The sequence below is a fragment of the Limanda limanda genome, chromosome 21 (assembly GCF_963576545.1).
Source record: "Limanda limanda chromosome 21, fLimLim1.1, whole genome shotgun sequence".
NCBI lineage: Eukaryota > Metazoa > Chordata > Actinopteri > Pleuronectiformes > Pleuronectidae > Limanda > Limanda limanda.
In genome coordinates, this window is record NC_083656.1 from 5,032,141 (window position 1) to 5,047,541 (window position 15,401).

At 44.2% G+C, this 15,401-nt stretch overlaps 1 protein-coding gene across 1 annotated transcript in view; it reads left to right on the forward strand.

The window, feature by feature from the left end:
- The window catches only part of LOC133027920 (heparan sulfate glucosamine 3-O-sulfotransferase 3A1-like), a 30,216-nt gene extending 15,071 nt beyond the window's left edge, over positions 1-15,145 (forward strand). Inside the window, exon 2 of the mRNA XM_061095089.1 lies at positions 14,370-15,145. Coding sequence (XP_060951072.1) covers positions 14,370-14,991 — 622 coding nt within the window. The 3' untranslated portion in view covers positions 14,992-15,145. The remainder of the gene's footprint in view (positions 1-14,369) is intronic.
- The last annotated feature ends 256 nt before the right edge of the window (positions 15,146-15,401 follow it).

Here is a 15,401-nt window from a genome sequence, read left to right on the forward strand (position 1 = left end):
TGTAATGGCGAAGATAAATACACCGCAGACCTGCTCGCTGAGGAATGAAGTGCAACATCCCTCAAGGAGATAACTGTTAATCTATAGCCGTTCAAGTGTAAGAGCCTTTTTTTTTTTAGTCAGTCTTCTGGCTCAGCTCCAAGGCTTAACCACACGAGCACTGGAGGTAAAGTATTAAAATGAAGCGTACGTTCTGCAGAGGAACCCGATCATCTGGATCCCGTGGCAGCAGCTTAGAACTGTTACTGTGCATTACGGCGCCGCTCTCTTTTGCTCTGCCACTCACGATTAGCACTGAGCGATACGCTTGGAATCCCAGTCATGGTCTTAGTAAGGATATTTTTCATATGAATACGAGTACAACGTTCCCAGTGTGGTTGGGAACAAATACTTGGTGATAAAGTTGTTTCGCCAGGAACAGGTAATTAATCGATGACTCACATCATTATTTCAACCAAAGAAAACAGAACCTCCTTGTTACAACATCTTAGATTTAAGGGTTCAATATAAAGGGACTAAGTACAAACCCCTTTGAAACAGGCACCTTGAGCAACAACCTTTTTTTTACTGTAAAAAGTAAGTAAAAGTAGATTTTGACGTATCTTCAATGCACTTTGGCCATTTGCTTGGATTGTGACGAATCCATCATACAAATTCGGGAGCAGAACACGTGAAAGTGAAATAACAGATTCCTTAGATATGACATCCAAACCAAATCTGATCGGATTTTGAGATCATTTGCGTTCCCGGTTTTGTGTAATTTTTTTTTTCTCACTGTCCGGCTCCAGCAGAACGTCCTTTTTAACCGGGAGAAACAGTCACTCCACTATTTTTTCAACCAGAGAATACAGAACTTCCTCGTTACAGCATTTTAGTTTGAAGGGTTTAATATGAAAGGGACTAACTCGGCACCTTGTGCAACAACCTTTTTTCAAGTAAATACAAGTAAAAGTAGATTTTGACATATCTTCAATGCACTTTGGCCGTTTGCTTCGATTGTGACGAATCCATCGTACAAATTCGGGAGCAGAACGCGAAAGTGAAATAACAGATTCCTTGGATATGGCATCAAAACCAAATCTGATCGGATCTTGTTCCTGGTTTTGTGTCATTCTTTTGTTTTTCTCACTGTCCAGTTCAAGCAGAAAGTCTTTTTTAAACAGGGAGAAACCGTCACTCCACCATGTGCATGGTCCTCAACCCAACAATAATTTTTTTCCATTTCTAAAACCATCCATCTCAGTTCACAGAGAGCTGACAGACTCAAACATTAGCACGTTGTCAGCAGCTCCTCAGTTCTCCATCACGCTTCCCGGTTGGAGTTACCTCTCTCCGGTCTCTGGAGGAAGAGGAGGTGTTTCCCCTGCTGTGTGACCAGTTTAGCTCCACCGCGATGGGGCCTCCTGGTTTCTCACCGGGGGTCTGTTGGATTCTGGGTCACAGCCCACCCCCGGGCGGAGGCTGGCCCCACATTAGCTTCTGTTATGTCGTTTCAGCCTCTCTGACATTCCACATCGGGTAATTTCTCACTTTTCCTTCAGCTTCGACCTGTTCTTCATCGTGCCTCACCTCCCGGGCGCTGCTTACCGTCACCACGAGCGAGTGCAACCGGTGCTGCGACCTCACACACCTCCACATCACCTGCTCGTTATGCACGGCCCTGCTGCCTCCACAGAAATGAGCTGCACGAGCCTCCATTTTCCCCGGGCTATTTATTTAATGGATAATGCAAGGGACGCAAAATGGAAATCATGCATTCGACCATGTCCCTAACCCCAGCTCCTCCCTGGCTGCCTTCCCGAAACTGCACGCATTCTCATCTCCGGCGAGCATAAATCATTTCGCTAACTTGTTATTACCAAACTCATTATTTATTCTCCAGCAGGGGTTTAAGGTGAAGCAAAGAAAAATCCCTATCAAATATTTAAAGCTCCTAGATGTGAGTAAGAGAACATCATCTTCATCGGCCTCCGTCTGTTCCCACGAGCGGCTTCGATGGAGGAAATAAAAAGCCGGAGAGATTGTGCCGAGCCCGTTTGTAATGAGTTTATGTCAAAAGAAGCGATAAGAGGGAGAATTCATACATTCTAATCTCCGCCTCCTCTGCGGTGGCGGGACGGAGCCGAGGGTGCGAGCTCGCCGGGGCGCTCTCTCACTGTGGCGGTGCCAGGCGCTTTGTATTCCGAGCTCGGGTTGTAGAAGGATGCAAGGGAGGGAGGCAGGAGGAGGGAGAAAATGAAATGGGGTGAGGAGGAGACAGTGAGGAGGAGAGTGAGGAGACAGTGTAATCACTTCTACTCTCTCTCGCCCCCCCGATAGTGCTGTCTGCCTGATGCTTGACTCTTATCCTCGTGCATTCTCCACCGCTGCCCTCGCCCACTGTCTAACAATGTCTTTTCTCCACTCTCTCTCTCTCTCTCTCTCTCTCTCTCTCTCTCTCTCTCTCTCTCTCTCTCTCTCTCTGCAGGTTTCACGTGCATTGCATATGTGCAGCGCCCGTTTTTCTTGCTATCTTGTTAACTTTTTTTCGTTAAGCTAGGTAAGCCTAGACTCTTGACTCGGCGTGCACCTAAAACTGTTTTAAAAAGTTAACTGTCAAATATTTGGCTTTCATTGCGTTACAGCTATCGGGTTTCGTGTGTTGGAAATTATGTGTTACCGACTCCTGCCCTCTGCCGCCTCCAGGTCCCGAGGACAAAAAAACTGAAATGTGATTCGGCACGACCGGCAGTTTAAACCGACACCAGGGGGCTCGCTGCTGGGGGGGGGGGGGCCGCGGCGCCCGAGAGCCAAACAGAAGAGATGGTCTGAGTTCACAGCGAGACGTTCTGCCAGCCCCCCGTCTCCTCCAGCTCGGTTGGCTGAGATACTACCTGACTAATTTTGGCTTTTCTCTCTATATGCACAGAACAATGACTCCTTTTCAGAAGTCGTTCTATTTTAGAAAATCCCAGGCGGTTTACAGTCAGAGCTCTCAGAAGTACGCCAGCAAGACTCAGACTCGGGCTTTCAACCTGTCAAAGTCTTATTTTAATTGTGTGTGTGTGTGTGTCTGTGTGTGTGAGGTACAGTATGATTTGGAAAGCAGCTGTATTATTATTAGTGCATTGATATGCTCACCTGTCTTGTGGCTGTGAGATAGAAATACAGTGGGAGATTAAAGAAGACGTTCTGAATGAGATCCTGGTTTTGAGGACACACATGACACCGTCCCAACGAGCTTTTCATCTTGTGTAAATGTGCATCCGTGTGGGAAAAGTGACGTGACAAACATCTTCTGATTTATAGTGTAGTAACAATGACTCACACACACAGACACACACACACACAGACACACACACACACACACACACATTGCTCTGAGCCTTTCTTTTCTCAATTTCTTGATAAATCCCTAAATTTCTTATGTCAGATTTGTAAAGATTGACCTCTTTAAAGCTAGAAATATTCCCTCTTTTTCTACTCATGAAAAGCAACAATACGCTGATCAAAATAATACATATTGTGTATTCTCTATTAAAATCGATTAAAATACACATTTAGTGACATGTTACTTCATTAAAATGAAAGCTGGGAATGTAGTTTATCCTTAATGTGCAGTCCGATCCAAAACTACCAGAGAGAACGAGCTGAGTCTGATCCGAACCCAACTCAAGTCCCCATGTTTTCCATATTTTCGATGATTTGCAGTATAAGAAATCAAAGAGATCCCAGCCAACACGACCGAGCTCAACCTGAATCCCAGCTCCACCGAGGAGCTCCTCTACCACCTCAGGCTTTTTAACTTTGCAGAACTTTTTACATTAACAAGAAAACTGAAACATCATACATCTCCTTTAAGATGTTCCTCCTCTAGGAGCCAGTCACAGATGGGTCAGGGATCCCTGGCAGCACTTTTTGGTTTTAAAATGCGATTTGAAAATTCGATATTGGCATCTTCGTCTTTTACTGTAAACGCTGCTCAACAGTGAAACCTTCTCGAAGCCTCCTCCCTGGATCGTAACCATGACAATACGTCACTGGTCTTTACAGGAGCTCCCCACTGGATGTTAATCAACTGTTCTGGTGAAACACAAACCGAAGCGAGTCCCGACTTTACAGTGAAATGAAAAACAGATGCGAGTGAAAGCAGCTCAGGGTTAAAGAGGAGCGGTGCAGTGCATCATCGTTCCCTCGGTCTCAGGGTGATTACAGCAGGTTAGTGGAGGAATGCTTGATAAGGATAAACGCCACATTGGTAATAAGAATTAAATTGCTGTTAAGTGAACGGGATAACAGATTCAAACATTGCTGCATTATTAATGGACTAGATGCACTTTCAGCTGCGGCCATATTTTGACGAAATCACCCAACAGTTTAAACACATTCCCAAGATTCAGACAATCAGATAATCTCGAGTCCATCAGCGTTTCTTCATAACGATGATGAAACTATTGTCCAGGATTAAATTAAAATGTGTTTATATCATAAAACCTGCAGAACCTTCTCTCCCACATATCTTTAATGGAAAAAAAAGACTCTACAGTTGAGCACCAGGTGAAAAACACCCCGATAAAAAGAGTCAGTGTCAAGTGGTTGAAGTGTTTGTTGGTGAAATCAATAACGTTGCACCGAAGAGGAGGATTTCTTTTTTTTCGTGCACGCTTGTCTACAAAGAAAGAAGAGGGGGCTGAGGAGGGGGGGGGGATTGTTGTTGGGGTTGTTTTTTTTCTTTCTGCCAGCCCATCATTTTACAGCTCTGCTCGCAGAATGATCTGAAACTGGGCTTACGTTATCAGACTTCAGCCTTTTAGCCACATTCTTGAATCACGAGCTAAAGCTTTCATGTCTTTTTTCCCTTCTCAACGAGGCCAGTAGCAGTAGTAGCAGCGGCGGAGGGCGGAGGAGGAGGAAGGAGGAGGAGGAGGAGGAGGAGGAGGAGGAGGAGGCGCTGCACACACTCGGGACGCGTGCCAGCAGAAACGAAGCTCGTTGCAAATATCTTTTTGGTGACAGTCTGTGCGCCGTATATTCAGCAGACTGAAATGTTTATATTGAATGTTTCAGCAGCTTGGAAATCACCATGGTAATGGTCCCAAAGACAAAAGGCGAGGGCTTTTGTCATGGGTAATTATTGCCGAGCGGTTCCCCTCAAAGCCTTCCATTTGGCTCTGAACAATTTCACATTTAATTTTGCTCTCATGCATTTGACACAGAGATTTTTTCTTAATTTTTTTGTATTCAAATCAGCCTTGAATGTAGAATTTAAATACCCATTGAAATGGTTTCCGTTTGAGGCGAGTGGTCCTCATGTGATTGTTCCCCCCCGCCTGCCTCCGATTATTCCAGCGGTAGAAACTATGGGAGGAAGAGGAGCTATAGAGGGACCACTTGAAATTCCCCAATGAAGCCACCTTCACTGTAGAGCCGAAACATTCAAGAGACACAATACCTTTAAAAATGAGCTTCCGGTATTAAGCCCGAGTTTAGGAGTCTTATCTCCCCCGAGCTGATGAGACCTTAAAGACTGACTTGGCAGAAAGAGAAATAGCAGTGAGCCGCTGCCAAAGCTGATCCTCTCTGAAGAGTCGTCTCACACGCCGGGTAACTCTGAGCAAGTGGGTCAGGGAAATATGAAAAAGTAATGTGAGCTCCGCGTCTGAGAATCCGCGGCTGGAGGAGACACGTACACCCCATGTGATGACATCAGATACAATACAGGGCTCGTCTTTGGGTTATATTTATATTATATTGTTTCAAACGGACATAAATCACTAATATCAAAATAATATCGCTCCTCCGGCTGCTTTCAGACTCTCCAGGCTATGATCACAGTCGGTTCAAAACCCTGAGTCTCGGACTCAGGGTTTTACTTGGTTTACACTGAGGTCACATGTCCCTTGCACCTTTGCACCTGGAGATCTGAGGAGTACAGGTACCAAAAAAGCAAGAACTGTGCACGGATACAAAACCAAGCGTTCAAAAGCACCGGGGGAGCCGTATGTTCATAATTCATCCGAATCAGTGCATCGCTAACAATGTCTCAGATGTTTTTAGTCTTGAACTGAGCAGCGCTGAGAGAAAATAAACAGCTCCAGGCTACAGGAGAAGAAAATAATAAATATAAAATCAGGGAATATCTACAATACTTGAGCAGTAGCCTACATAGCACCAGCAGCCAACACTGGCTTTGTTGTCTGTAGCTTCTCTAGTGGTTTGACTCCAGTGCTTTGTTCCAGGCTCAAATGTGTTGCCATGAAATAAAGCACAGAGAAAACAGTGGGTCGTGGTCTCCAGAGGATGAACCCCTTTGGTGGCTCTGTGACTTTTTCTTCTGAGACCATCATGGAGTTGTCTGCATCATCACTGCATTGAAGACACTGCTACATCAGTATATCAATATAAATAAGGCCCTGGTAATTTACAGTTTGAACAAAAACGTTATTATTGATAACTATAAATAAAAAGAGAATACAACACAATGCCAAATAATAATAACACACTAATATGACAATTTGTTAAGGACAAACTATATAAAAACGTCCAAAGTAAGTAAGTGAGACCATCATGAAGTTGTCGGCATGTTTATATCACTGCATTGAAGATACTGATACATCAGCCAATATATATATAAAAAATGGGGAAAATTCCTAATTAACAAACCCCTATGAATTCAAATTTAATGAAAATTCCTTCAGAATACGTAAATTTTCACCACTTTCTAACTTTCTGCAAATTTTGGTAAGAAGTTGAGCATGTTAAAGCCCTCAAAAAGCCAATTCATTTGCCTGAATAATAATAATAATAATAAGAAGAAGAAATAATAATCCTTAAAATTTCAATAGGGTCTCACCAGACACCTTTGATGTCTGTGCTCGGGCCCTAATTAACGCCCTGACAATTAACCATTTAAACAAAAACGTCATTATTAATAACTATGAATAAAAAGAGAACACAAATACAACATAATGCCTCATCATAATAACACACTAATATGACAATTTTTAAGGACAAAACTTTATAAAGACAGGATTAAAAACATCCAAAGGTTTTTTCTGTTTTGTTTCATCTCCAGAACTAGAGTAAATACCGATACTACACTGGGATAAAATTATAAAGGAGGTTATAAATGGGATATTTCTGTCCGCGTCTGTTTTCTTTCTCATTTCTATTTTCGCTCTCTGCTCCTCAACCCTCTGACCTGTTGTTGTCCCCCCCCATCTTCACCTCTACCCCTCTCCTCGCTGCTGATACGTAGACGGGAGCTAACTCTGCTCCTCGGCCTCTTAAAAAGCTTCCAATGCCTCATGCATCCTGCTTCCCTATTTTACTAGCCTCACTCGCTCGTCCTCCACTGTTCGAGGGGGTGAATAATTCACAAGCAAGTTGCCGTAAAGATAAAGCGTATTTTTTCCCTCCCTTACGCAATCAGCTGGGGACTCACACTCGGGCTCAGAGGAAGAGAGAAAAAAAATAAGGATTCTGTTAAAAACACTTCTGATAAATTTATAAGAACATGCTGCAAAGCTAACTCTATAAATGTTTTACCGAATCGCATATAGGGAAGAAAAAAGAAAAGCACGAGAGGTTCGGTGGTGTCCAGCAGGGAGATTTATTTACACGAGATTTTATGTAAAAGATGTTTTCACCGCAGTGTATGATACAATATTATTCTTGTACTCCATTTATAATGAAGTTCAACCAGTAACAAATCACAAAGGTCTGATTATTTTTTTCTGTCCAGACATTATTTATGAGGTCGCTAATATTTGAGTGCGTATAAAAAATAGAAATGTTCCGAGTGTAGCCAGACGTTCGACTCTGATAAATTCTAATGGCAACAAGCCAGCGCTGTCTGAGGCTGCGAGTGTGTGTCTGAATGTTGTTACCAGCCGCTTTTCATAAGACAAAGGAAAATACACAACACAACTTTGTGAGTTGGCTGTCTCCAGTCTGCTGTCGTGTTATTGACTCGTTCTCCTGTGTTGTTCTTCCTCTTCATCTCGGCCTGCAAGGGGAGGACAGGAAGCTTCATCCTCCTCTTCTCCGTCCCTGGGAAGTTTTTTAACAAAGTCGTTTATATTAATAACGCCAACGTTTAACTTTTTAAACCATCATCCTCCATCTTCAATCTTAATTTGCAGCTCTCCTCCCTCACGAAACCTCCGTTCACATCCTGAATGTGAAACATGTGTCATCGTCAATCTGACAATTCATTTTCCCTTTAAATAAAAACACAGACCAGTTTTTTTCTCAAACGTTTTTCATCCGCGGTGACGTTGTTATCTTGTTTGTCCCCGGTGTCATGCAGGGTTTCCTTCTTACTCTTTATCACGAGCTTGTCATTTCCCCGAGGAAAACAGTGGACCCTGTCCTCCCATGTCGTTTTTCCAAGAATAGACGCTTCTTATCTAGTAATTGTATGTCTCTCAAAATTGCTTCCTACCCCCTACAGTTCCCATGTACCGCTCCAATTTCACCCTGTGTTTCCAGGAGCCCACCCTGGATTCTTTCTTCTCAACTCAAAGAGCAAATTTCCTTTTTGATTCACCAATAAGATAATTCGGTTCTGTATTCTTAACCAAGCATGACTCCCATTTTTTATTCCTAGCTAATTCCCTCATATTCTTCAAACCGAATGGTTTTGGTTGGAGTAAATCAACGGGAAACACAAACAGGGGCCAAGGTTTGTATGAAAACCATGTGAGAAACCCACTGTGTTTTTTTTAGCGATTACGACTGGTTAGAAAACAAGCTGCTTTTAAGTTTAATTTGTTTTAAGTGTCCACTGAAGCAATTAGCCACACATGAACCGAGTTGTGCAAAATGTCAGAACCGAGTCACAATCGATCAGTGTGATGAGAAACAATTCAAAAAAGAAATGCAGAATTCAGTTTGAGGTTTTTCTTTAGAACTTGTGCAAGGGAAAGAGCGAGCACGCGAACTTTCATCAGAATCCAATTCAACAACAATGTTACTGACTCACACAGACATTTTTTCATAGCTGACATTTCATGGGAAAAAATATCACGACATTTTTGAAAATCAGAAGAAAAAAAAACATCTTTGAAGGATTGAAACTGTGCGTTCGAAAGCTTGAAATCGAATAAAATAAGTTTTTTGGGTGATTGGAACCGAGTTTTGAAGCCTTGTATATACTTTTTTGACAGGAAACCCAATTTTAAATCTCTGCAGAAGATTATTTTGGTAGGAAAAGCACAGAAACAGGAAATGTGCATTTGTATTTACATTTTTCTTTTATATTACTGGTATTGGCATCTGTCCCAAAAGATCCAGTTTGGCTTGAGGTGTCATACAACTATGTTTCAGTTAGATGAGCTGGTTCCAGTCTGTTGACCCACTCTGGCTCACTGGTCCTCCTTGATTTGATTTAATGATCCAACGACAGAAAACACAAAATATTCCATCTTGTTTAGGAAGCTGTGTTATTCAGACAACTGTAATCCTGTGAAGCCTTGTTAGAGGATTTAAAGCTGCACGGTTCAGGTGAGCAGGCAAAGGTGACAGGAGGCTTATAAATCCTGCGGAGGGAGCGGAGGGTCAGGTGAGCTGATCCTGGAGGACTGAGACTGTCAGGGTCAGAGAACGGACGATTATCCTGATCTGGGAAGCTCACATCTGTAATCCTGGAATTATAAATAGTTGGACCTCTCAGCGTCCAACCAGCACATCGCTCCACTCTCTGCCCTAAACATGTGATTGTTCCTGAGGGAGGTGAATTAGAGTTTATGGCAAACATGTCATTTTGTCATTCATTAGCGTTTCTATGGGGAGTCATGTGCTGCTGGTGATTACAGGTGAGGAGCTGCTCTGTTGCACAATGTTGACGGAGCAGTAAAGCTCCCAGTTCAGAGGAATGGGCTCACCCCCCCGCCGCACAGCAGCCACTGCTCTAAATCACCCCCCCGAACCTCCTCCTGTCTCTGTGACCTCCGCCAGCAGCCGCTGACCTGGAGAATATCCGGTAAGTCCGAGCCCTTGCCGGCCCTTCGCTTCCTCAGGAGAAATATTGAGCCAATTACAAGATTATTATCTGCTGGCCGGGGCGAGGGAACACTGTGGGCCAGGCCTCCGCTGCTGGAGGAGGAGGAGGAATGAATCAAAGCCTTCGCTTGGGGGGGGGGGGAGAAGGGGACAGATCTCATGCCCACTTGACTCTACGTCTTTACAACTCCCGTCAATCCACAGACGTTGGCCCGGGTCCAAGGCGACTCCTGAAAGGTCCGGGAGGAAACAGGCCTCTGTTTGGGAACCGATCGCTTGTTAGCTTCCTGCTCCTCCCTAACTCACATGTCATGCTGTCATCTCATGTGTGTGTGCACCCCCAGATTCACAGTAAATAAGACCTTATGGCGCATTCATACTTTTTTTTGGGCCTTTATATAACAGGCAGACATGAGTCACAGCCGGTATATGAGGGCAGAGCAGAGGTGGTTTGCGAGTCGAATCCGTTCCGCGGGCCCTTTTTATTCCGACGTGGTTACTTTATAGTCGAGTCTACAAAGGAGGCATTGAGTGATGTACTGCACTTCACTGTGTACATTGGAGTTTTTTATTATTAGGGAATAGAGCTGCCTGAACAAGTCCTGGCATGTCTCTCTCCAGCAAGTTAGTTCCATATGAGTGGAATGACGTACAGTTACAGCTTGTGTTATGTTTTGTCATGTACACAAGCTGTTTGTGATGTTCTTAGTCATCCTGAATGTATTTATTGTACAGTGTGTGTTTCTGTACAGTGACTAAATGCATGCCAGAGCAGGGGATTTGATTTAGAGGTCAGGCCGGGGTTCATGTGCGATGTTTCTTATTTGGTTCTCGGGCCTGTGTCTTGTTTCGGGAGTGGATCCCGCTGCTTGTGTTTCACGCTCGGCTGAGCTCAGGGAGTCGTACTTTAGCAGCGCGATGAAGACATCAAAGCGGAATCTGGAACCGCAGTAAATCTCAAAGCACTTGGACGGTTTGTCATCTGTTACATCACCTACCCTGCCAATAAAGTTTCATTAGAAAGCAGCCGTATGCTTCTGCTGTAGAATGGAAAGAAATACCTTTAGTGTAGTTCACTTACTTTGAAACCAAGCGGCTCTGGTTCCAAACTGAAACTCAAGAGCTGAGAACTTGTGTTTCGTTGCTCGTATAAAGCTGCTGTGAGTTAGTCACTTATATGTGACTCAAGGAAAATGAATCAGTGCTGAGACTGCAAGTCACATTAATGTTCATTCGTCAATTTATTGTTTTTTGATTAATCATTTAGTCCAGATAACTTTCAAATAACTTTCCTGTTTAAAAGTCGGTCCAGTCCAAAAGCACCAGGGAACTTTAGATTAAAATTGTTCACAAATCTTTGACATTCTGTATATGATGCAGTGCTTTAACATATTAAAGTCAGTTTGAAGACTGATTTGAAAACTTAAAAAATATATATGTGTGGAGTTGTCATCCAGTTGCATTCTGGGTAATGTAGGCGCCAGATAGAGACACTGAGGGACATGTGGAATAAAAAGGGAAATATCTCTGATACTAAACCAAAACAGTTCATCTCAATTCCAAAAGTGTCATAACACTATTTATTTAGTTTAATCAAGAATAAAAAATAAAGTATGGGGGGTGCAGGCAGTATCTTTTTCATATGTCGCACACATGCACCTGAAACCATTCTTCCAATAACTATAAAATGTACATCAACCTGAATATGTGAGTCCTTCAAGACGAGCCCATCCTCGTGTTGCACAGCGTACGACACACACTGACCCTGAAACCCGCCGCCCCCCCGCCGAGTGCCCTCGCCCCCCCCCCACGCCACCGCTGTGAGTGCATCGACCGCAGAACAAGCTCCACACACGCCATCAAATATGGATGCTTCCTTTGCTACGGGCTCATTTCTTTTTCATAACACAATAATGTTCTCCTATGCATCGTAAAGTTGTTGCTCTGCAGAGGCGGCTTCAGACGTCTGGTGGTTTCCCAAATCAGCACGATGCCACTCGACGCAGGAAGTCGTACAGGAAGACTACCTGCATGCCCGCCTCAGAGATCCCAGTTTATCAATAATTAGTCTCCGAGCAGTTCTATTATTGACCGAGCCGAGTGGCTATTGTCTTCCCAGATGACATTGGGTTTGTTTTGAAGCAACGCTGCACAGTGTAGCTCCACCCGGGGCTCCTGGGGCGATGAGGCTGATGTGGTGTCGTCCATGGCTGTCGGAAAGGTCAAAGAAACAGAGAGGACTTTAGTCGAGACATCGGTGGACTCGTGTTGCTGCTGTTGCTCTTATCGACCACTTCCTTTCCCCCCCCCCTGTGCTGACCCTGTCATCTGTTCCTCACAGAGAAAAAATCCACTCAGGCTCCTCAACCACATAAACTGGATGTGTTTTGACACTGGCCCGGAGGTATTGACTTAAGGCTTTTAGATCCGTTTCATCACATCGTGCTGAGCTCGACCGGAAGCTGTTTCAAATCCGGCTACACACACTCACTTTGTGCTGTCGCCTCAGTGGACTCTATCACTAAATATAGTTCCATATCTGTCCTGGAACTGGTGTCGTCCATTTGTTTTTGTAAATCAACTTGAATCCAGTCTTTGTAAAAACCGAAAACGTAACATTCTGGAGGGAAAGACACTGTCCTCACTTTAATGACTTGTATATATTGGGAGGAAAGGCGGAAAGAAGTGTGAAGTGGTTAAAGAGCCACAAAATCCACAGAAAGACGAGGTCAGGAGGTTTGATTGGTCAAGAAAATATTGGACTATGGCACAAGAGATGATTGTCTGATGTTGTTTTCTATGAATCTTCACCCTAGACCCTATTAATGTCTGTGCCTAAACCTTACCCAACCTAAATCAGATCCGTGTTGGATCAGAAAAAACTTGAATTTGTCCAAAAGGTTGTTTATCTGATGTACGACTGTTGGAAAGAAAATTCCAAATGTTGTATTTTGCTGTTTGGTTTTCTCGGATCATGCCGGAGAAACCAGTTATCCCAATGATCACGACAGCCAAAGTCTTTTCCAACATGCACTCTGTTTGTAAAGCTCGGCCTCAGCACACATCCTGGTGCCCTCTGTCTCATTTCGCTCTGTGTATGTTAAACTGAGCATGATTGTTTACCAGCCTTTTTTGCAAAGGCAGAAAAAAGAACCCGACGCCCCTCACATCAGAGGCAGAAGCTGCGGGTTGATTGTATTCGCCGGCGCTTGACACCGAACAACATAAACAGCAGATTGAAGTCTGGAGCAGCCTCCGGTACCGTCAGGAAAAGTTCAGACGACCTCCCGCCTTCAGGGTCTCGGTAGTTCTGTCATGGGCAGCGAAACCGCCCTGGGAGCAGCCCGGGCCACTTTGTCAGCGCCGGTACTCGATTTAAACAGCAGCAGCAGCCAGGCAGATGAATAATTGACGCCTGCATTCTGTACTTTGGTGAATTTTAAAGCTGTATTCTGTAGAGGCTCTAAATGGCACGGGGAGGGCGCGTTAAACATTCATGAGCTGCTTTTACCCGCTTTGCTTAGATTCACTGTCCTGAAGAAGGGGTGGACGGAGGGGAAGTGGAGAAAGAGGAGTGGAGGGGGGGGGGCATGGACGAATGGATCCGCTTGTTTCCCATCTCGTTTGTGAGTTCACGACGAAGAAGGACCTGGTCAGACAAGAGGCCAAATAGAAACTACCCTCAAATGTCGTGACCTCAGGGTTCAACACTAATATCTAATTTCATGAGGTGGATGAATTAGGATTTATTGATTATCAATGATTATAACACCTAGAAACAGAGAAACACAATTATAAACCACAACTACTGGAACGCAACAGCATCGAAAGTAGCTTCTGGATGTTTGTGGAAATACGTGAAAGACAGGAAGTTGATCAATTATGCTGAGAGGGCCTTTTGGCTCAAGTATCAATATTTCATAGCCGGCACTACCATAGCATGGGTATAGAGATTGATATTCTTCCTGCTGCGCCATACGAGTATGAAGAATACCTCCTTTCAAATACACCCAGGGGAGTCCCGTGCTTGATTTCATAAACCCTCCGGCTGCATTAAGGATCACTTCAGGCAGCATCTGCATATCATCACCGTAGGAATGTCTTTATATCGCGGCACTAGCACAAGTCTGGTGCTGCGCCAAAGCTGCAAACACCTGATAGAGATCAAATAAATACACTGCTGCACCCGCGTTGTTAGCCGTGTTATTTTGGGTTGATTGGATTCAAAGTATTTGATGACTTAGCCCGAGTTCATCCGGTTGCCAATGTTTATTGTAGTAGCAGAGGTTGTACAAGTGTGTCAGTGGGTTGGTGTGCTTCCGTCAAGAGGTTCAGTTCCAAATAAATGTCTCACTTCCCTTTTTCCTTCTTTGTTGTTTCTCCAGGGAGCTGATGCCCAAGACCCTGGAGGGCCAGATCACCATGGAGAAGACCCCCAGCTACTTTGTGACCAGAGAGGTCCCCGCCCGGATCTCCGCCATGTCCCGGGACACCAAGCTCATCGTGGTGGTGAGGGACCCGGTCACCAGGGCGATCTCCGACTACACACAGACACTGTCCAAGAAGCCCGACATTCCCTCCTTCGAGAGCCTCACCTTCAAAAACAGGACTACGGGCCTCATTGACACCTCGTGGAGCGCCATCCAGATCGGCATCTACGCCAAGCACCTGGACAACTGGCTGCAGTACTTCCCCATGGGCCAGATCCTGTTCGTGAGCGGCGAGCGGCTGATCAGCGACCCGGCCGGAGAGCTGGGCCGCGTGCAGGACTTCCTGGGGCTCAAGCGCATCATCACGGACAAACACTTTTACTTCAACCAGACCAAGGGTTTCCCATGCCTGAAGAAGGCCGAGGGCAGCAGCAAGCCCCACTGCCTGGGCAAAACCAAAGGGAGGACCCACCCGAACATTGACCCCGAGGTGGTGCAGAGGCTCCGGGACTTCTACCGGCCCTTCAACATGAAGTTCTACCAGATGACGGGACGTTTCTTCGGCTGGGATGACTGAATGGGACACGGAGGACCATCTGGAAATACCACGATGGACGAGTGAGGGCCACTTTCAGAGGGAAAAACTTCTGAGAACAAATTCGTGACATTTCAAGAAATAGCACTGATATTTTTTCAAAAAGTTTCAATTTTAGTTGAAGTACATTTGGAAATATCGGGAAAACTCGTCAAAACACCAAAATACAAGCAAATCCTTGGAGATTTAATCTGATATAACTGATCAAATTCTAATATTTGGTTATATTCTCAGAAATAAATTTATAAATTTAGTCTCAAAATATTTTCTCATAGATTTATATTTAATTTAATACTCATTGTTACTGAGGGTTTATTTTTGTGCATTTATTCTAAAAATTATTTTATAATTATTTAAAAACAAATATATGATTCATATAATAATATCATAAT